Consider the following 23,091-nt stretch of genomic DNA (forward strand, 5'->3'; position numbering starts at 1 on the left):
GCAGAGGCAGCCAGAGTGATAGGGATTTGCCCAGCTCAGTTACACAAGTCACTCAGGAGCTGCTGGCGGCAGGGCGAATGGATGGTGCTGTGAGGCTTTACAGGCTCAACTAGTCACTGAACCACATGCTGCTGCTCGCTGCCCACAGTCACTGTGCTGTGCTCAGCACCATCTTTCCGGAGTGCAGGTCCCACAAAGCAAGGCGCTTGTGTCCAAGTGCAATCATTCTGCCCCCGTGTCACCGGAAGTGCAGAGACCCGGGAAGTGTTTGCCTCATTTCTCATGGCTGAGGGAGGCATGCTTTGAAAGTGACCCTGCATGCTTTGCCGTAAGGAGGTGTCTGGGCATCTCTGTGATCGCTGTGTATTAAAGGAGGGGAACGAATAAACAGGGGCAGAAGTGACTTTGCATTGGAGCTCTGAACAGGTGACCTGCCAGGGTTCATATGAAAGTGATACTGGTGTGCCGCTTTCAGAGTAGCAGCCGTGTTAGTCTGTATCCGCAAAAAGAACAGGAGGACTTGTGGCACCTTAGAGACTAACACATTTATTAGAGCATAAGCTTTCGTGAGCTACAGCCCACTTCATCGGATGCATGCAGTAGAAAATACGGTACGGAGATTTTATATACACAGAGAACATGAAACAATGGGTGTTACCATACATACTGTAACGAGAGTGATCAGGTAACGTGAGCTATTACCCGGGGGGAGGAGGGGAGAACAAAACAAAAACCTTTTGTAGTGATCATCAAGGTGGGCCATTTCCAGCAGTTGACAAGAACTGTGAGGAACAGTGGAGGGTGGGGGAATAAACATGGGGAAATAGTTTTACTTTGTGTAATGACACATCCGCTCCCACTCTTTATTCAAGCCTAAGTTAATTGTGTCCAGTTTGCAAATTAATTCCAATTCAGCAGTCTCTCATTGGAGTCTGTTTTTGAAGTTTTTTTGTTGAAGAATTGCCACTTTTAGGTCTGTAATTGAGTGACCAAAGAGATTGAAGTGTTCTCCAACTGATTTTTGAATGTTATCATTCTTGACATCTGATTTGTGTCTTTTACGTAGAGACTGTCCAGTTTGACCAATGTACATGGCAGAGGGGCGTTGCTGGCACATGATGGCATATATCACATTGGTAGATGTGCAGGTGAACGAGCCTTTGATAGTGTGGCTGATGTGATTAGGTCCTATGATGGTGTCCCCTGAATAGATATGTGGACAGAGTTGGTGACGGCCTTTGTTGAAAGGATAGGTTCCTGGGTTAGTGGTTCTGTTGTGTGGTGTATGTTTGCTGGTGAGTATTTGCTTCAGGTTGGGGGCTGTCTGTAAGCAAGGACTGGCCTGTCTCCCAAGATCTGTGAGAGTGATGGGTTGTCCTTCAGGATAGGTTGTAGATCCTTGATGATGCGCTGGAGAGGTTTTAGTTGGGGGCTGAAGGTGATGGCTAGTGGCGTTCTGTTATTTTCTTTGTTGCGCCTGTCCCGTAGTAGGTGACTTCTGGGTACTCTTCTGGCTCTGTCAGTCTGTTTCTTCACTTCAGCAGGTGGGTATTGTAGTTGTAAGAACGCTTGATAGAGATCTTGTAGGTGTTTGTCTCTGTCTGAGGGGTTGGAGCAAATGAGTTTGTATCGTAGAGCTTGGCTGTAGACAATGGATCGTGTGAAGTGGTCAGGGTGAAAGCTGGAGGCATGTAGGCAGGAATAGCTGTCAGTAGGTTTCTGGTGTAGGGTGGTGTTTATAAAAAGAAAAGGAGGACTTGTGGCACCTTAGAGACTAACCAATTTATTAGAGCATAAGCTTTCGTGAGCTACAGCTCACTTCTTCAGATGCATATCGTGGAAACTGCAGCAGGCTTTATATATACACAGAGAATATGAAACAATACCTATTCCCACCCCACTGTCCTTACCAGCAGGACAGTGGGGTGGGAATAGGTATTGTTTCATATTCTCTGTGTATATATAAAGCCTGCTGCAGTTTCCACGATATGCATCTGAAGAAGTGAGCTGTAGCTCACGAAAGCTTATGCTCTAATAAATTGGTTAGTCTCTAAGGTGCCACAAGTACTCCTTTTCTTTTTGCGAATACAGACTAACACGGCTGTTACTCTGAAACCTGTCATGGTGGTGTTTATGTGACCATCGCTTATTAGCACCGTAGTGTCCAGGAAGTGGATCTGTTGTATGGACTGGTCCAGGCTGAGGTTGATGGTGGGATGGAAATTGTTGAAATCATGGTGGAATTCCTCAAGGGCTTCTTTTCCATGGGTCCAGACGATGAAGATGTCATCAATGTAGCGCAAGTAGAGTAGGGGCATTAGGGGACGAGAGCTGAGGAAGCGTTGTTCTAAGTCAGCCATAAAAATGTTGGCATACTGTGGGGCCATGCGGGTACCCATAGCAGTGCCGCTGATTTTAAGGTATACATTGTCCCCAAATGTGAAATAGTTATGGGTGAGGACAAAGTCACAAAGTTCAGCTACCAGGTTTGCTGTGACATTATTGGGGATAGTGTTCCTGACGGCTTGTAGTCCATCTTTGTGTGGAATGTTGGTGTAGTGGGCTTCTACATCCATCGTGGCTAGGTTGATGTTTTCAGGAAGATTACCGATGGATTGTAGTTTCCTCAGGAAGTCAGTGGTGTCTCAAAGATAGCTGGGAGTGCTGATAGCATAGGGCCTGAGGAGGGAGTCTACATAGCCAGACAATCAAGCTGTCAGGATGCCAATGCCTAAGATGATGGGGTGTCCAGGATTTCCAGGTTTATGGATCTTGGGTAGCAGATAGAATACCCCAGGTCGGGGTTCCAGGGGTGTGTCTGTGCGGATTTGTTCTTGTGCTTTTTCAGGGAGTTTCTTGAGCAAATGCTGTAGTTTCTTTTGGTAACTCTCAGTGGGATCAGAGGGTAATGGCTTGTAGAAAGTGGTGTTGGAGACCTGCCTAGCAGCCTCTTGTTCATATTCTGACCTATTCATGATGACGACAGCACCTCCTTTGTCAGCCTTTTTGATTATGATGTCAGAGTTGTTCCTGAGGCTGTGGATGGCACTGTGTTCTGCACGGCTGAGGTTATGGGGCAAGTGATGCTGCTTTTCCACAATTTCAGCCTGTGTACGTCGGCGGAAGCACTCTATGTAGAAATCCAGTCTGTTGTTTCGACCTTCAGGAGAAGTCCACCCAGAATCCTTTTTGTAGTGTTGGTAGGAAGGTCTCTGTGGATTAGTATGTTGTTCAGAGGTGTGTTAGAAATATTCCTTGAGTCGGAGACGTCGAAAATATGATTCTAGGTCACCACAGAACTGTATCATGTTCGTGGGGGTGGAGGGGCAGAAGGAGAGGCCCCGAGATAGGACAGATTGTTCTGCTGGGCTAAGAGTATAGCTGGATAGATTAACAATATTGCTGGGTGGGTTAAGGGAACCACTGTTGTGGCCCCTTGTGGCATGTAGTAGTTTAGATAGTTTAGTTTCCTTTTTCTTTTGTAGAGAAGCAAAGTGTGTGTTGTAAATGGCTTGTCTAGTTTTTGTAAGGTCCAGCCATGAGGAAGTTTGTGTGGAAGGCTGGGAATTCCTCAAGGGCTTCTTTTCCATGGGTCCAGATGATGAAGATGTCATCAATGTAGCGCAAGTAGAGTAGGGGCACAATATGCAGAGCTGCTCTGCTGTTAGACGGTGAACTTCCTACAGCATTGAATAGCTCCAGAGTCAACACTAGCAGCGGGCAAGTATTAGGATAACACACTAGCTGCTAGCCAGGAGAGAGATGCAGCCCATTCTTGTGCCAGCAGGTGCTGTTTCCAGTGTGCGCAGGGTGTTGTGGCTCATTGCGCCAGGGCACAGTGCTGAGGGTCTGCAGCTCCACAAGGGTCCCGATTAGAGGACTTTTTATCTCCTCTCTTTTGCTTTGTCTTTCAGAAATGTAGATGGCAGCTGCTGGCTGTGAAGGACTCGCGCCCGACTGACCCGGTGCAGCACTTCCCATTGCCCACCATGATCCTCTGCATGCTGCTGCTGGCTGCTCTGCCTGAGCCATCCAGTGCTGAAATCAACCCTGGTAGGGAGCCACCGAATGTGGGGAGGACCCTAACTCCTACCTTGTGTGTTTTCATTTCCCCCCTTGTTTTCCCTCTTACAATGGACCCATTTGTATGAAGTTACAAAAATGGCTCCAGAGCAGCTGCCTGTGTGCCAGGTGCCCAGCCTTCCCAGAATGCAGGGAGAAACACCGCCCCGTGGAAATCCCAGCTCCACACTGGGGCATGGACATATTCCCTGTCCTGCCTTCCAAGTGGGTCTGCAACCAGTAAGCCTGTCATAGAATCATAGAATATCAGGGTTGGAAGGGACCTCAGGAGGTCATCTAGTCCAACCCCCTGCTCAAAGCAGGACCGATCCCCGACTAAATCATCCCAGCCAGGGCTTTGTCAAGCCTGACCTTAAAAACTTCTAGGGAAGGAGATTCCACCACCTCCCTAGCTAACGCATTCCAGTGTTTCACCACCCTCCTAGTGAAAAAGTTTTTCCTAATATCCAACCTACACCTCCCCCACTGCACCTTGAGACCATTACGCCTTGTTCTGTCATCTGCTACCACTGAGAACAGTCTAGATCCATCCTCTTTGGAACCCCCTTTCAGGTAGTTGAAAGCAGCTATCAAATCCCCCCTCATTCTTCTCTTCTGAAGACTAAACATCCCCAGTTCCCTCAGCCTCTCCTCATAAGTCATGTGTTCCAGTCCCCTAATCATTTTTGTTGCCCTCCGCTGGACTCTTTCCAATTTCTCCACATCCTTCTTGTAGTGTGGGGCCCAAAACTGGACACAGTACTCCAGATGAGGCCTCACCAATGTCGAATAGAGGGGAACGATCAAGTCCCTCGATCTGCTGGCAATGCCCCTACGTATACATCCCAAAATGCCATTGGCCTTCTTGGCAACAAGGGCACACTGTTGACTCATATCCAGCTTCTCGTCCACTGTCACCTCTAGGTCCTTTTCTGCAGAACTGCTGCCTAGCCATTCGGTCCCTAGTCTGTAGCGGTGCATGGGATTCTTCCATCCTAAGTGCAGGACTCTGCACTTGTCCTTGTTGAATCTCATCAGATTTCTTTTGGCCCAATCCTCCAATTTGTCTAGGGCCCTCTGTATCCTATCCCTACCCTCCAGCGTATCTACCATTCCTCCCAGTTTAGTGTCATCTGCAAACTTGCTGAGGGTGCAATCCACACCATCCTCCAGATCATTTATGAAGACATTGAACAAAACCGGCCCGAGGACCGACCCCTGGAGCACTCCACTTGATACCAGCTGCCAACTAGACATGGAGCCATTGATCACTCCCCGTTGAGCCCAACAATCTAGCCAGCTTTCTATCCACCTTATAGTCCATTCATCCAGCCCAGACTTCTTTAACTTGCTGGCAAGAATACTGTGGGAGACCATGTCAAAAGCTTTGCTAAAGTCAAGGAACAACACGTCCACTGCTTTCCCTTCATCCACAGAGCCAGTTATCTTGTCATAGAAGGCAATTAGATTAGTCAGGCATGACTTGCCCTTGGTGAATCCATGCTGACTGTTCCTGATCACTTTCCTCTCCTCCAAGTGCTTCAGAATTGATTCCTTGAGAACCTGCTCCCTGATTTTTCCAAGGACTGAGGTGAGGCTGACTGGCACATAGTTCCCCGGATCCTCCTTCTTCCCCTTTTTAAAGATGGGCACTACATTAGCCTTTTTCCAGTCGTCCGGGACTTCCCCCGATCGCCATGAGTTTTCAAAGATAATGGCCAATGGCTCTGCAGTCACATCCGCCAACTCCTTTAGCACTCCCGGATGCAACGCATCCGGCCCCATGGACTTGTGCTCGTCCAGCTTTTCTAAATAGTCCCGAACCACTTCTTTCTCCACAGAGGGCTGGTCACCTTCTCCCCATGCTGTGCTGCCCAGTGCAGTAGTCTGGGAGCTGACCTTGTTCGTGAAGAAAGAGGCAAAAAAAGCATTGAGTACATTAGTTTTTTCCGCATCCTCTGTCAGTAGGTTGCCTCCCTCATTCAATAAGGGGCCCACACTTTCCTTGACTTTCTTCTTGTTGCCAACATACCTGAAGAAACCCTTCTTGTTACTCTTAACATCGCTTGCTAGCTGCAACTCCAGGTGTGATTTGGCCTTCCTGATTTCGCTCCTGCAAGCCCGAGCAATATTTTTATACTCATCCCTGGTCATTTGTCCAATCTTCCACTTCTTGTAAGCTTCTTTTTTGTATTTAAGAGCAGCAAGGATTTCACTGTTAAGCCAAGCTGGTCGCCTGCCATATTTACTATTCTTTCTACACATCGGGATGGTTTGTCCCTGTAACCTCAATAAGGATTCTTTAAAATACAGCCAGCTCTCCTGGACTCCTTTCCCCCTCATGTTATTCTCCCAGGGGATCTTGCCCATCGGTTCCCTGAGGGAGTCAAAGTCTGCTTTTCTGAAGTCCAGGGACTGTATTCTGCTGCTCTCCTTTCTTCCTTGTGTTAGGATCCTGAACTCGACCATTTCATGGTCACTGCCTCCCAGGTTCCCATCCACTTTTGCTTCCCCTACTACTGTCTCAGCACCGGGGATCCCGCTACCACCAGGAGCCACATGGGCACTAGATGAGCAATGACAGGCAAGTGTCAGGCTGGCTCTGGGGTACTGGGCTCACTGCAGGCAGTAAATCACCAGATACAGGCAGGCAGGAGAGCTAGAGAGCTGCAGCCAGGAGGAGTGGACTCTGGAAGGGCTGATGCAGGAGGAGAGGTTGGGCTAAGCTTGGCTTAGTGCTTGGTCCAGTCCCAGGGCAGAGGGACATAGGCCTAAGGATAGCAGAGGGGGACATGCCCAGGGGACAGGGTCCCATGGGGCAGGTCAGAGGCTATAAGTGAGAGGGGTCGGACACGGTGCAGAACGGGGAAGGTGTCGCATGAAAGTCAGAGAAAGTCCCAGTGATGAGGTGTGTTGGTCTGTGGGATTGTCCGTAAGCAGCCCCAGCATGATGCTGGGCCGTGTCTTGGCAAACCCCTGGTCATGTACGAGAGGGCAGCTCTGTCCTGGAGGGGCCTGATGGACTCTCTGCCTCTAACATTATTTCTTTGGAGCCCCAAGCAAGTGTCCTATTCTGTCCCTGCTCTGGTCTCTCTCCACCGCTTTGAGCCCCAGCGTAGCCCCAGCTACAGGGCTATGTTGGGCTGCAGCCAGGGCCAGAGTAAAGCAACCTGGGGCCCATGACGCACCTTGACATGAGACCCCATGCGGTGGCCCCATCCCCAGCTTGGAGTGGGGTAACAGTTGGGCTCCCCTCCTGCCTCAGAAGCAGCATCTGGAAACCTGTTCCCTCTGGAGAGGCAGGAACAGCAGTGGGTGTGGGAGGCAATACTTACCCAGGATGAAGGGTCACCTCCAGAGCCCGCTGATGGGTGGGGCTAACACCCTATTGAGGTGCACAGGGCAGCTGTCCCCCTCAGGGCTAATCACAGGACTCCAGGAGCTAGCGCCCTACACACAGGGTTATAGTCCTGATAAGCTGAATCTGGCCCTGCCTGCTGTTAGAACCTGCAGCTCCTCCGCTCTCCCAGCTCTGGGCTTCCCCGCAATCCCCAGCTCTGCCAGTGCCCCTCAATCCTGACACAGAGCCCCTACTAGTCAGGTCCTGTGCTCTACCACACATACAGTTCTGCTGATGACCCTCAATCGTAACCTGCAGACCCGTGATAACCCAGTCCAAGTCAAATGTTGATTCTATTGTGTAGGATGTTTGCTAGGCAATTATTGTTGTAGGGATGGTCTTAGAACAGGGATCTCAAACTCAGATGACCACGAAGGCCACATGAGGACTAGTACATTGGTCCGAGGGCCGCATCACTGACACGCCCCCACTCCATCTCTTCCATGAGGCCCCGCCCCTGCACCGCCTCTTCTCCACCTCCTCCCCATACCATGCAGCTCCCTGCTCCTCCCCACTCCCTCCTAGAAAGCGCTAAGTGCCGCCAAACAGCTGTTTGGAGGGAGGAAACACCTGGAGGTAGGCAGAGAAGCGGGGACACGGCGTGCTCGGCAGGAGGGGGAGCAGTGGGTGAGGGGAGCTTGGCGGCCGCAGAAAATAACTCTGTGGGCCACATGTGGCCCGTGGGCTGCGTGTTTGAGACCCCTGGTCTAGATAATACTTAGTCCTGCCATTATTGAGGCGGGACTAAGTGCAGGGAACTGGACTAGATGACGTCTCGAGGTCCCTTCCGTCCTACAATTCTATGGTTCAGCTATGGGCGGTGAAGTTGTAAATGTCCCTGAAATAATAGCTGTCTTTGAGTGAATAGCTTCCCAAACTGCACTGGGCCATCAATGGCACACGTGCTCATTGTCTGCCCCCACCCCTCAGATGTACATGATTCTATAAACCGGAAAGGATATTTGTTATGCTGACCATAGTCAACCCTAGAAGGAGGTTCACAAACTCCAACGTGGGATGCACTGGCAGAATGCAAGATGGCAGAGTATTCTGGCGTGCCGGCATTTTCGAATTGGACAGACTGGAACTTTATGTCCACGTAACAATGTGGATATCAGCGGGGTGTCTTTGCCCAATGTTATTTTGGGAGATCCACCCTATCCTCTACTCCCCTGGCTCATGAAGTCTTGACCTGATGTAAGAGCACCTGGCAGAAGGTTTAATTACACCTTGAGTGGGAGCAAGACGGTGCCTTTGGCCAACTGAAGGCAAGATGGAGCTGCTTACACAGCTGTTTGGGTGCCAGAGCGTATAATGTCATTCATTCCAGTGGGCGTATGGTGCACTGTGTGACGTATGTAGGAAGAGCTCTCTCCAGGATTGGGGCGATGACGGTGCTAGCCCTGTACGAGCGGACAGACAGTGCAGCTAGGTCCAGGAGAGACAGGAAAATACGGGATGCCTTGTGTGGCCACATCATTGGTTTGTGGAGGAGAGGGTTTGTGAGCGAAGTGGTGGACTTTATGAATTTGAGTTTATTTATGAGTTTATTTATGAATGCATCAAAAAATCATACATGATGCAAGATACATAGCGACTGGATTTTGCTGGCTTGGTGCAGTTGCATGAATTGTACATCTGAGACCTCATTAAAATTGCTACCTTTGAGTAGCTATTTCCTCTTAGTGTTTTCAAAGTCCACCTGCATGGGATCGCAGTACAAAAGCTGTAGTATAGCTTTCCAGCACAGGCCGGGCACCTACCACAAACTAACGCCCGAGTGCGAAAGCACAAAACAAACCCACAGTGCACACAACGAGGCAATGTGACAGTGCAGGGCAATGTCCCGTGTAATGGCATTACACGTGGTCAGTGTCCTTCCTCCCCTTCCTCTGTGCAGGCCTGGGGGTGGACTGCATTGCGGACTGCTGACCATGTGCACTTCTATGCATAGACTGGCTGAGTCCTGACCCCAAGTGGTCCGGTAACTGCAGAACGTAGTAGTGTGGGTGGATGTGAGTGGAGTGGCTGGGGCCAGGGTAGGGTTCAGGGCAGGTGCGTCCTAAAATGTGTTGATTTGATGTTTGTTGCAGTCTCTCAGAAAGGTCCCTTTGCCACTGGTGGTCTTGCTCCCTGCCATTGCTGTGTGTTCCCCACCATTTTCTCCTCTTGTTTCCAGCATATCCTCTGATACAGCTGGTTTGCACTCCAGTTCATAGAGCTGGCCTGGCCTGCTGGCAAACTCCCTTTTCAGGGCCTGGGGCACCTCATTCTGGCTCCTTTCCCTCTTGCTGCACAGGTCCAGCAGCCTCTAGCTTTCTATCAGTGGCCTGCTACGGGGTGGGAGGACATGCCTGGCAGAAGTCTCTCACTGAAAGGCAGGTTCTCCAGCTCTCCAGTCATGTCCGTGGCTCTTTCCTGCACCCACTCCAGTTTTTTCCAACATCTTTTTTTAAAATGTGTACGGCAGTATTGAATGCAGTATTCCAGTCTCAGTCTCCTATTCGAGGTAAAATCACCTCCCTACTCCTACTCAGTATTCCCCTGGTTATACATCCCAATTCATATTAATCCTTTTCGCCACAGAATTGCACTGCGGGGGCTCATGCCCAGTTGCTTGTCCACCAAAACACCTAAATCCTTTTCAGAGTCACTGCTTCTCAGGATACAGTCCCCATTCTGTAGGTATGGGCTGCATTCCGTATGACCTGTCATTTGGCTGTATTCAAATTCATCTGGTTTGGATGAGCCCAGCTTACCAAGTGATCCAGATCGATCTGTATGAATGCCCTGTCCTCATCATTATTTACAGCTCTGCCAATATTTTTATCCGCAGTGATGGACGATATTGTTGACCAGTGTTGGGCGGAGAACCAATACCTACAGAACCCCACTAGAAACATCCCTATTAAGTGACGATTCCCCACTGACGACCACCTTTTGAGATCTGTCAGTTAGTAGTTCTTAAAGCATTGCAGAGCCATTGGCCATTATCTTTCAAAACTCATGGCGATTGGGGGAGGTCCCAGATGATTGGAAAAAGGCTAATGTAGTGCCCATCTTTAAAAAAGGGAAGAAGGAGGATCCGGGGAACTACTGGCCAGTCAGCCTTACCTCAGTCCCTGGAAAAATCATGGAGCAGGTCCTCAAGGAATCAATTCTGAAGCACTTAGAGGAGAGGAAAGTGATCAGGAACAGTCAGCATGGATTCACCAAGGGCAAGTCATGCCTGACTAATCTAATTGCCTTCTATGACGAGATAACTGGCTCTGTGGATGAAGGGAAAGCAGTGGACGTGTTGTTCCTTGACTTTAGCAAAGCTTTTGACACAGTCTCCCACAGTATTCTTGCCAGCAAGTTAAAGAAGTCTGGGCTGGATGAATGGACTATAAAGGTGGATAGAAAGCTGGCTAGATTTTTGGGCTCAACGGGGAGTGATCAATGGCTCCATGTCTAGTTGGCAGCCGGTATCAAGTGGAGTGCCCCAAGGGTCGGTCCTGGGACCAGTTTTGTTCAATATCTTCAAAAATGATCTGGAGGATGGTGTGGATTGCACCCTCAGCAAGTTTGCAGATGACACTAAACTAGGAGGAGAGGTAGATACGCTGGAGGGTAGGGATAGGATACAGAGGGCCCTAGACAAATTGGAGGATTGGGCCAAAAGAAATCTGATGAGGTTCAACAAGGACAAGTGCAGAGTCCTGCACTTAGGACGGAAGAGTCCCATGCACTGCTACAGATTAGGGACCGAATGGCTCAGCAGCAGTTCTGCAGGAAAGGACCTAGAGGTGACAGTGGACAAGAAGCTGGATATGAGTCAACAGTGTGCCCTTGTTGCCAAGAAGGCCAATGGCATTTTGGGATGTATATGTCGGGGCATTGCCAGCAGATCGAGGGACTTGATCGTTCCCCTCTATTCGACATTGGTGAGGCCTCATCTGGAGTACTGTGTCCAGTTTTGGGCCCCACACTACAAGAAGGATGTGGAGAAATTGGAAAGAGTCCAGCGGAGGGCAACAAAAATGATTAGGGGACTGGAACACATGACTTATGAGGAGAGGCTGAGGGAACTGGGGATGTTTAGTCTTCAGAAGAGAAGAATGAGGGGGGATTTGATAGCTGCTTTCAACTACCTGAAAGGGGGTTCCAAAGAGGATGGATCTAGACTGTTCTCAGTGGCAGCAGATGACAGAACAAGTAGTAATGGTCTCAAGTTGCAGTGGGGGAGGTGTAGGTTGGATATTAGGAAAAACTTTTTCACTAGGAGGGTGGTGAAACACTGGAATGCGTTAGCTAGGGAGGTGGTGGAATCTCCTTCCCTAGAAGTTTTTAAGGTCAGGCTTGACAAAGCCCTGGCTGGCATGATTTAGTTGGGGATCGGTCCTGCTTTGAGCAGGGGGTTGGACTAGATGACCTCCTGAGGTCCCTTCCAACCCTGATATTCTATGATTTCAGGTGATACTGTATTGTGTGAAGTTTTCAATTACAGTGTTATATAGTACTAAGGCAAAGGCCTTACAAAAGTCTAAGTATATTACAGTGTAGTTGTAGCCATGTCTCTAAGTATATTACTGTTACCCTTGTCATGCTGTCTGGAGTGGCTCACGACCATGAGTGTCTGCCTCAGGGCAGACTGTCAGAAAACAGAGCAGACACCCCAAACTTGTGGTATGGTTTATAATTAGATTTTACCATCCCAGGACCAAATGTGAACTCCCAAAGTACTGCAGTAGTATAGTATTCTAATGAGTCACAGACAGTTCCCTTTGACACTCCAGTCTCTCTTGCCTCACAGGCAAGCTGGACTATGTGAAAAATGGTCACTTACACCAAAAATTGCACCACATTCAGGTTGCCCCCAGTCCCAAGAGATCGGTCACTTGCCCCAGGCCAGTTTGGTACTTATACCAAAGTGTTCCTTTGCTACTTACACCAAAGACGGTACTGGTAGTAAACTGTAGTAAACTAACTAAATGTTTATTAGCTAAGAAAAAGAAATGAGAGTTTTTGAGAGGTTAAAGCAGGTAAAATATATGTACAGGTGAGTCTCAGTCTGTAATTCCAAATGGCAGCAGAGATGTAGTGAGCTGCCAGTTTCCCAACAGTCTCTCAGGGCTACCCAGAATAACTCTGAGGATTTCCATCTGCTCGTTCAGTTATTCCTCTCTTTTAGAATCCAAACAGTCTGGGGATTGGGGATTGGTCCTGCTTTGAGCAGGGGGTTGGACTAGATGACCGCCTGAGGTCCCTTCCAACCCTGATATACTAGGATTCTATGATTCTGTGAACAGTCCAGAGATACAGGTTCTTTCCCTGAATCCATACTTACAGCTTCTTCTCACAGAAAACAAGCTGACAGGGTCACTATCCACATGGCCTCTTCCTTTGATGACAGACAAGTGAGTGAGGAATGCATTTAGAGTCTTTGGCCTCCAGTCGTCACACACAATGATCACTTGCCTTGAAATTAGCACTTTTATGTTAAAGTTCTTCATTTGCATTCCATGGGGCTTCTTTCTCGTTTGATGGGGTATTTAGTTATGGGGTATACACAAGTAAATGTTTACTGCTACATTATAACAGGACACAGATAAGTGAAAATAATGCATGTTAGATTACATTAGGTTTTCATGAAGTTTAAACACCAAATACATCTTATACATCTTATACATTTAACAATCACTTTGATCTATACTAATACTGTTGAGGTTACAGGGACAAACCATCCCGATGAGTCGAAAGAATAGTAAATATGGCAGGCGACCAGCTTGGCTTAATGGTGAAATCCTAGCGGATCTTAAACATAAAAAAAAAGCTTACAAGAAGTAGAAGGTTGGACATATGACCAGGGAAGAGTATAAAAATATTGCTCGGGCATGTAGGAATGTTATCAGGAGGGCCAAATCGCACCTGGAGCTGCAGCTAGCCAGAGATGTCAAGAGTAACAAGAAGGGTTTCTTCAGGTATGTTGGCAACAAGAAGAAAGCCAAGGAATGTGTGGGCCCCTTACTGAATGAGGGAGGCAACCTAGTGACAGAGGATGTGGAAAAAGCTAATGTACTCAATGCTTTTTTTGCCTCTGTTTTCACTAACAAGGTCAGCTCCCAGACTGCTGCGCTGGGCATCACAAAATGCGGAAGAGATGGCCAGCCCTCTGTGGAGATAGAGGCGGTTAGGGACTATTTAGAAAAGCTGGACGTGCACAAGTCCATGGGGCCGGACGAGTTGCATCCGAGAGTGCTGAAGGAATTGGCGGCTGTGATTGCAGAGCCACTGGCCATTATCTTTGAAAACTCGTGGCGAACCGGGGAAGTCCCGGATGACTGGAAAAAGGCTAATGTAGTGCCAATCTTTAAAAAAGGGAAGAAGGAAGATCCTGGGAACTACAGGCCAGTCAGCCTCACCTCAGTCCCTGGAAAAATCATGGAGCAGGTCCTCAAAGAATCAATCCTGAAGCACTTGCATGAGAGGAAAGTGATCAGGAACAGCCAGCATGGATTCACCAAGGGAAGGTCATGCCTGACTAATCTAATCGCCTTTTATGATGAGATTACTGGTTCTGTGGATGAAGGGAAAGCAGTGGATGTATTGTTTCTTGACTTTAGCAAAGCTTTTGACACGGTCTCCCATAGTATTCTTGTCAGCAAGTTAAGGAAGTATGGGCTGGATGAATGCACTATAAGGTGGGTAGAAAGCTGGCTAGATTGTCGGGCTCAACGGGTAGTGATCAATGGCTCCATGTCTAGTTGGCAGCCGGTATCAAGTGGAGTGCCCCAAGGGTCGGTCCTGGGGCCGGTTTTATTCAATATCTTCATAAATGATCTGGAGGATGGTGTGGATTGCACTCTCAGCAAATTTGCGGATGATACTAAACTGGGAGGAGTGGTAGATACGCTGGAGGGGAGGGATAGGATACAGAAGGACCTAGACCAATTGGAAGATTGGGCCAAAAGGAATCTGATGAGGTTCAATAAGGATAAGTGCAGGGTCCTGCACTTAGGACGGAAGAACCCAATGCACAGCTACAGACTAGGGACCGAATGGCTAGGCAGCAGTTCTGCGGAAAAGGACCTAGGGGTGACAGTGGACGAGAAGCTGGATATGAGTCAGCAGTGTGCCCTTGTTGCCAAGAAGGCCAATGGCATTTTGGGATGTATAAGTAGGGGCATAGCGAGCAGATCGAGGGACGTGATCGTTCCCCTCTATTCGACATTGGTGAGGCCTCATCTGGAGTACTGTGTCCAGTTTTGGGCCCCACACTTCAAGAAGGATGTGGATAAATTGGAGAGAGTCCAGCGAAGGGCAACAAAAATGATTAGGGGACTGGAACACATGAGTTATGAGGAGAGGCTGAGGGAGCTGGGATTGTTTAGCCTGCAGAAGAGAAGAATGAGGGGGGATTTGATAGCTGCTTTCAACTACCTGAAAGGGGGTTCCAAAGAGGATGGCTCTAGACTGTTCTCAATGGTAGCAGATGACAGAACGAGGAGTAATGGTCGCAAGTTGCAGTGGGGGAGGTTTAGATTGGATATTAGGAAAAACTTTTTCACTAAGAGGGTGGTGAAACACTGGAATGCGTTACCTAGGGAGGTGGTAGAATCTCCTTCCTTAGAGGTTTTTAAGGTCAGGCTTGACAAAGCCCTGGCTGGGATGATTTAACTGGGAATTGGTCCTGCTTTGAGCAGGGGGTTGGACTAGATGACCTTCTGGGGTCCCTTCCAACCCTGATATTCTATGATTCTATGATTCTATGATTCTAATACGTACACAAGTGAATCGGTCTGGGGCTTTGGCATGAGCTGGCACCTGGTTTGCCAACCTCACAACTCTTATCAACCGGATTCAGGTTTGCTTCACGAGAGCTATTTTCCATAAACCGTGTTGACTGACATTAATTATAGCTCCATCCTTTAATTCATTATTGACTGAATCCTGTACCAGCTTTCCATTATTTTGCCCAGGGCTGTTGTCAGGCTAACCAGACTAGTTCCCCAGACCTTCCTGCTTGCCCCTTTTAGAGACTGGCATGACTTTAACATGTTGCCAGTCTTCTGGAATTTTTCCAGTATTCCACAATTTATTAGAAATTAACACCAGTGGCACAGACATCTCCTCAGGCAACTGCTTTAGGACTCGTGGACATAAGTTATTCAGACCTATTGATTTTAAAGGGTTGATCCCTAGCAGGTGCAGTTAAGCATCGTCCTTTGGTACTAGTGACCTGGAAAGTAGTTCAGGGGATTCGAGTACATCATCCAACTTCTTTCCAAATACAGAACAGAAATATGTATGGAACACTTCTGCCTTTTCTGTATCCTTATTAACCATTTGACCATCTCCGTCTAGTAATGGGGAAATCCTATGACCTGAGTTATGCAGGCAGTCAGACTGAGTGATCACAGTGGTTCTTCTGACCTTAAAATCTGTTAATCTAGGTCAATACCATTGTTAGGATTTCTTTTGCTCCTGATCTACTTAAAAAATCTCCTTCTTGTCCGTGGCCCTGCCAGCTTTGGATTTTTCCTTGATCAGTTTTCCCTTATCAATTTGCTCTCCTCCATTTCTTCTAATGTATATTGATTGCTGTCTGCTTCTCCTTTTTTCCATTTGTTATAAAACTGCCTTCACTTCTCCTCCCAACCAGGATGGGCTTTTAAGCAAAATTGTCTTGAGCTTCAAATTAAAAGTCTGGTACTGATGTTTAACCTGCTCCTGTTCCCCCTCCAGCAATATGCCGATACCCTTTGGGGATGCATGAAGGGACCATCCGAGATGAAGACATTACAGCCTCCAGTCAGTGGTATGACTCCACAGGACCCCAGTATGCACGGTGAGTTAATCCCTTGCAAAAGCAATCCAATCGCACTCTAAAACATATAAAATTGGACTGAAAATCTTTTAGCCTAAGATGAAACCCTGTTTCCCTAATATCAGCCTTATTAAAACTCACTGCCTACGTAGGTGACTATATTCCATACTGTAGTCACATAAAGATAGAGCATAAATAGGTGAACAGAGGACTTGTGATTTTCTGGTGGACACGGGCAATGCCTCTGGGAGCCTGTGTTTCAGGTTGACTGTTGCAGACAATTTGGTTGAAACTGTGAACCACACAAAGTCACTTATGCAGCTGGGTCTTTTAGCATCATCAATCAATGGGGAACATTCGCAATTTGTAGCACAGAAGTCCTACCGCCTCTTTGGCTGTTTCTGGATGTCCAGGTAAGCAGCAGTGACCAGGAGGGCTTTTATTCATCTTTGCTTGGCAAGTAGATGGTCACGTTTCCTTTAGTAGAACTTTTTCACTGTTACCCAGCCCCCCCCAGAAAGGGTGGCTGCTTACTTAGCAGAGTCTTGCATTCAGAGCATATTACATCTGCATTCCATAAACAGCAGTTCCTACAATGGAAGTGCTGGTTATTACTGCTAAAGCCTTCTCTGTTCCGAGCTGTCTACCGCTCTCTGCTCCAGCCCGGCAGTTGAGACCAGTGGGAATTGTGTGCAGTGTAGTTGTATCTGTGTTGATCCCAGAATATTAGAGAGAAAGGTGGGTGATGGAATATCTTTCATGTTCAATGAAGGTTGTTCTAATCCCATTTTTTTAAACCATCAGAATGCCTTAAAATCTGGGAAATATACAGTGAAGGAATTGTCAAATCCATTCCTTTCTCTGTCGATAAATATTTCAATCTTTTTCAGCGGTACCACATTTTCATTTTTGCAGCCTGTAAAAAGACTGATGGCTTACAACGTATTTCCAGCCTTACCCCTGAATTACTGCTGTTGGTCTGTGGATAATTGTGACAGTCTGTACCCCTGTGTTCACCCCTTTTTCAAGACGGCGATACATTTTGTGCAAAGTGTGCATTGAAATGTCAGAGTCTCCAGTGGGCTGGCTGGAGACAGTCAAAGAAGGGCTCCAGTTTGTTGTTGTCTGTTTGCGTATTTGTGGGGAGGGAAGTAAAAACAGTAAAGCATAAAAATGAGCAGCAATGGCACGACTGCACAGGTAGAGCGGGCCAGACTGGAGGCAGCGGAAGAAGAGAGAGAACACCAGCACCAGATGTGGCAGGCGGAAGTGAGACCGAAAGAAACAGCTGCTGTGCTGGAAGCTGAAAAGCCAAAAGAAGAAAGAGAAGAAGCCACCCATAGGAGAGCTATGGAGCCGAAGGAAAGGAAGCTGAAGTCCATAAATGAGCCAGGAGGCTAGGGGACAAAGGGGCTGAGGAGAAAGAGAAAAAATACAATCTGGAACTCTTAGAAAAACATGGAAAGATCCCAGAGTCACTGACATCTCCCTACACTGAAGGAATCCACAGCTGGCACCAGCTGTGTCCTGCTTCCAAAGAGAATAGACTGCATTGAAGAGTACTGCACCACTTTTGAAAAGCTATGTGAAGTTCATACGATTCCTGTGGACAAGAGAGTCCCCACACCGATTGCAAAACTGTCTGGTAAAGCTTTGAATGTATTTAATGAAATGCCAATTCGGGAAGCTTTGATATCTTCTAAATTTGAGGAAACTGTTAGACAAAGGTTCCAAATTACTCCTGAAGTGTATAGGGTGAAATTTAGAGATCTTAAAAGGAGTGCTGGCATGAGTCATAGTAGATATGTTTATAAGATGTGTGACCTAATAAGAAAACGGGTAAAAGGAAAAGGGGCCGAGGATTATGACCGATTGCTTGATCTCATTGCCCAAGAACATTTCTTGAGGACATGCTCAGATGATGTAAAAACTTGCCTGTGGTGTAACTCTGTAAAATCTGTAGCAGAGATGGCTATGCTGGCTGATGCCTTTGTGCAAGCCCAGATCTCCCTTAGGCGCAAGCCACAGAAGGAGGGGCACAAACCCGGTCGAAAGGCGGGATCCTGTTTTCCCCAGTGGTTAGGAGCCTAAGCACTCACTCCTGCAGAATCATTCCTCTCCTGGTAATCCTCACCAGAAATCTCCTGTGGAAGGGGAGGACCCAAGAAGGTGTTACCAGTGTCACTCTACTGAGCACCAGAAAAATCAGTGCCCTAAGCTGAACGAAATTGAGCCCCAGCCAATCCATGTTAATGCAGCTGTCGTCAGCACAAAAGCCCCAGAGGCACCTACAGTTTGCTTGACTAGTTTTGTGGGGGCTGGCCCTGCCGAGCCAAATATGGAATTTATTATGGTTGTCAAGATCAATAACAGAGAGCGCACAGAGTGGAGAGACTCTGGTGTACAGATTTCTCTGGTTCCGCGGAGTGTGATCCAAGAGAGTGACGTGTTACCTGGCCTAATGGCAGAGCTTATGGTAGGGGAGGATCTGGGAGTCCTGCACTTTTAGTGAAAGTGCACGCGGAGTGGAGGGTTTAGAAGGTGATTTGATTGTAGGGGTGGTGGACAATATCCCCGTTGAAATACTGGTTGGGAATGATATTTGGCATATGTCTAAGGCTGTTAATGTGGTAATCCGCAGCAAAGGGAATATTGTGCTGGGATCACAGAGGAGAGTAATAACGTCCCAGAAACTGAGGAGATAGAGAAAGTCTCCGGCTCCTCTGCAGCAGAAGGATCCAGGGTGATTCCAGGTGTGACAGCTGGTATAATATTATTTGCATTGTGGGTGGTAGCAAGGTTAGGGTATGTTCAGTCGTGCCTCTCTAGTGTCTTTAGCAAAAGGAATGATTAAGGATAGGAGCACCAAAATACTGAAATGGTAGATACATGAATTAATATAAAGAATTAAAGGAAGATAATATAATTTATGCCAATCAACATGAGTTTATGGGAAATAGAGGCTGTCAAACTAACTTGATATCTTTTTGAAGAGATGACAAGTTTTGGTTAGTAAAGATAATAGTGTTGATGTAATACACTTTGATTTCTGTAAGGCATTTGACCTGGTCCCACACAAGATTTTGATTAAAAAACTAGAACAATCCAACATTAATATGGAACACATTAAATACATTAAAAACTGGCTAACTAACAGGTTTCAGAATATACTTATAAACAGGAAATCATCATCAAGCAAGTTTGTTTCTAATGGGGTCCCACAGGGATCAGTTCTTGGCCTTGTGCTACTTTTATGATTTTTATCAATGACCAGGGAGAAAACAAAATCATTATTGATCATGTTTGCAGATGATACAAAGATTGGGGGGAGGGGATTGCTAAATAACAAAGAGTACAGGTTACTAATGCACAGCAGTTTGGATCACTTGGTAAGCTGGGCACAAGCAAACAATATACCTTTTAATATGACTAAATGTAAATGTATGCATCTAGGAACAAAGGATGTGGGCCATTCTGACACGATGCAGGACTCCGTCCTGGGAAGCAATGACTCTGAAAGAGATTTGGGGATCCTGGTCAATAATCAGCTGAACATGAGCTTCCAGTGCAACACTGTGGCCCAAAGGACTAATGTGAGCCTTGAATGCATAAATAGGAGACTAAATTCCGGCTGGAGCAGAGAGGTTATTTTAGCTCTTTGTTGGCACTAGTGCGACTGCTGCTGGAATCCTGTGTCCAGTTCTGGTGTCCACAATTCAAGAAGGATGGTTATAAATTGGAGCGGCTTCAGAGAAGAGCCTTGAGAATAATTAAAGGATTAGAAAACCCGCCTCATAGTGATAGACTCAAGGAGATTAATCTATTTAATTGGAGAAAGAGAAGGTTAAGGGGTGATTTGATCACAGTTTATAAGTGTTGGGAGCAAAGGCGTATTTAGGCCTCACAGAAGCTTGTCCTGATTCAGCAGTTTTGTAGCTCAGCTTAAGTAATGTTGTGCATTTGTAAAAAATTGCAGAGTAATCAATGTGGGGTTGTTTGTTTGTTTTGAGCGGGGGGTTGGAGGGAGGATAAAGTAACCCTAAAACTACAAGAAACTGGTGTGAGTGAGGATAAAACCTGCACTGACGTACCCTGAGATGATGGCAAGAGTTGTTAGTGGTTCAACGTAGTTTCCTGCACTAGATATCTATAATGGGTTTTGGAGTCTGCCTGTACATGGGATTCATGGTATACATTTGCCTTTACTTTTGAGAAAGAGCAAGTTTGCCTGGACAGAGCTTCCACAGGATTCCATAATAGCCCAGCCATTTTCCATACCCACATGGAACAGGCAGCTGAAGGTCTGGCCTGGGCCGATCATGTTGTATGCTATGTGGTATTATTCACACCAGCAACAGGGAGATCTGCTTGCTGGCCCTGAGGGAAGTCCTTACACGTTTACTGGAGGCTCGTTTAAAGGTTATTCCCACTAAATTCCAACTGGGGCAGCAAAAGGGTACGTTTTTCAGTGTCACACCGGAGGCAGGAGGTAGGTCCCTAGAGCAGGATAAGGTTAGGGTGATACTATCCCTACCCATCCCTATTGCCATGACAGGATTTTGCAGAGAATTCATTCCAGACTATGTGGAGTTGGCTGCCCCGTCGCAGGACCTGTTGTGTAAATCCCAGGAGTGGTCCTGACACACACACACTCACTCTCTCACGCGTGCGCGCAATGAATGCCCTTTAAAATCAATTAGCAAGAGCCCTGGTCTTGGCAGTCCCATCTTCCGATCAGGACTTTAAGTTGTACCCAGTGGACAAGCACAGGATTTTGATGGCAGCTTTTACCCAGGAACACCCTGGGAAGGACAGACCTACTATGACTGCAGGGCCCTGGACGGCAGTACAATGAGTGTGAAGAGAGAGTGTGGTGCACACATTGGGCTCTTTAGAAATGTTGTTATAGTCTGGGTGGTAGGAGACTCCAGCTGTCACATCATATAGAAGACAGCTGTCAGCTAATGTGGGTAGTTCTGGGACTGAACTGATGATCTCCAGAGCTCACAACATGCATATTTACAGCTTGTGCCAGCTTTGAGCCAGAGCTGTCACAGATTCTCCTCCTCAGTGTATTGGGCACAGAAGGGGACACACAACACTCATGCTCACCAGTGGGTCACAACAAGCAAAATGTGCAACTGGGGAGTCTCACCACAATTTACAGATTATCCCCTCCCTCCCTCCTCCGGGATAAAACTTGTGGCCAGGGTATGTCTCCGCTGCAAGCAAAGGTGTGAGTGTGGCACAGATAGACACACCATCATTAGCTTTAATCTAGCTAGCCTGGGTAACAAGCTGTATAGATGTTGGTGACACGGGGTAGCAACCAGAGTTTGTACCCAGGATCCCTGGAGGGCTTGTACTCTGATAACTAGCCTGTGCCACTACATCAGCACAGCTATTCTCTGGGCTAGCAAGACAAAAGCTAACAGAGGTCTGCCTACCACGACACCTTCACTTTGCAGCACACCCTAAGGGCAGGATTTCACCCGGGTCGGCGGGTAGTGATCAATCTATCAGGGATCGCTCCCCGTCGACTCTGGATCTCCTGCTCCCGAGAGGCGGAAGCGGAGTCGACCGGGGAGCAGCAGCGGTTGACTCGCCACAGTCCTCATGGCCAGGTAGGTCGACGGAAGATACGCTGACTTCAGCTACGCTATTCGCTATTCGCGTAGCTGAAGTCAGCGTATCTTAGGTCGACCCCCCCACAGTGTAGACCGGGGCTAAGAGTTCCTCATCACAGCCCTGTCATCCACCCACAAAGGTCAGCAGCACAGTTTGACCATTCAGCCTTCTCATTGGTAGCTTAGGGCCTTACCATTTGAACCACAGGAACAGATGCTGGCCCTGTTCTAGACCAGCCACTGAAGGAAGAGTTGACACACACTTTCCCTGTGGGTAACACAGCTGTTTACTAGTCAGCACGAGCAGAAGGGGTATCAAGGACCCTGGATTCTGTCCTTCACTCTGGGAGAGGAGTGTGTTTTTTAGTGGTGAGAGATAGGGTAACCAAAACCGGCTTAGCCGTTCTGAAAAGCAGTGTGGAGCAGTGGATAAGAATGGGGGTTGTCACATTAGAGAGCTGGGTCTGTGGGGACCTCCCATTAGCTCTCTATTAACTCATTTATCAAATGAAAAGGGTGGGGATGTTCAACAGGTCTCCCCTGACTGCTTGCAAGGTTGGTGGTCCTGGCTGTAGTGAAAAATAAGGCAGTGAGGTTCACAGGAATTTAAACACCTCTTGGAAGCACGTTCTCCTCTTTCCCAGCTCAGAGAATGGTCACCTTGGCTGCACAGGTATTCGGTGGGTCTCGGCTGGGTTCTCATGCTGTGTCAGGTTCATCGTCAAGCTTGTCAGGTTCAGCTTGGCACAGCAACGTTCAGCTATGGGTCTGAAATGCTGTCCAGACAAACTCTCCCAGTGTATCACGGATATTGTAGGAATCATCACATGAGGAGCAACAATGCGGCCAAAGGACAGGGCCTGTCCCAGGGTGCTTTAGATTTCTTTACAAAAGGGGGACAAAAAAGTGAGACGATACAGTGAAAAAATCGCCACTTCAATTCATTTTTATTAAACATAAGCAATTCAGGGCTCACATTTGATATTCTGTACTTTGGCTTTTTGCCATTTCAATAAGATTTTTACAAAATAAAGGTTTAAAGCTCCTTTTAAACTGAAGTCTGCGACGCACCCTGAAGTACAGTGTAGCTCTTGCTGCCACACAAGTCAAGGGGAGACGCAGTGATAGAATCCACGTATCGGAGGTGGGGTGTCAGTTACTTTAACCAGCTATCGTCCTGCACACTTCAACTT

At 47.5% G+C, this 23,091-nt stretch overlaps 1 protein-coding gene across 5 annotated transcripts in view; it reads left to right on the forward strand.

Annotated features, from left to right (window-relative positions):
• Positions 1–23,091, forward strand: part of LOC140899145 (discoidin domain-containing receptor 2-like) — a 158,714-nt gene that overhangs the window by 68,802 nt on the left and 66,821 nt on the right. For all 5 annotated transcript variants that reach the window (XR_012155234.1, XR_012155235.1, XM_073314065.1 and 2 more), the window contains exons 2-3: positions 3,915–4,053; positions 16,190–16,292. Coding sequence is in view for 3 of the 5 variants with exons in the window: in XM_073314065.1 (XP_073170166.1) it covers positions 3,990–4,053; positions 16,190–16,292 (167 nt within the window). In the remaining 2 variants the exon portion in view is untranslated. The remainder of the gene's footprint in view (positions 1–3,914; positions 4,054–16,189; positions 16,293–23,091) is intronic.

The sequence above is a fragment of the Lepidochelys kempii genome, chromosome 16 (assembly GCF_965140265.1).
Source record: "Lepidochelys kempii isolate rLepKem1 chromosome 16, rLepKem1.hap2, whole genome shotgun sequence".
In the NCBI taxonomy this organism is placed as follows: domain Eukaryota; kingdom Metazoa; phylum Chordata; order Testudines; family Cheloniidae; genus Lepidochelys; species Lepidochelys kempii.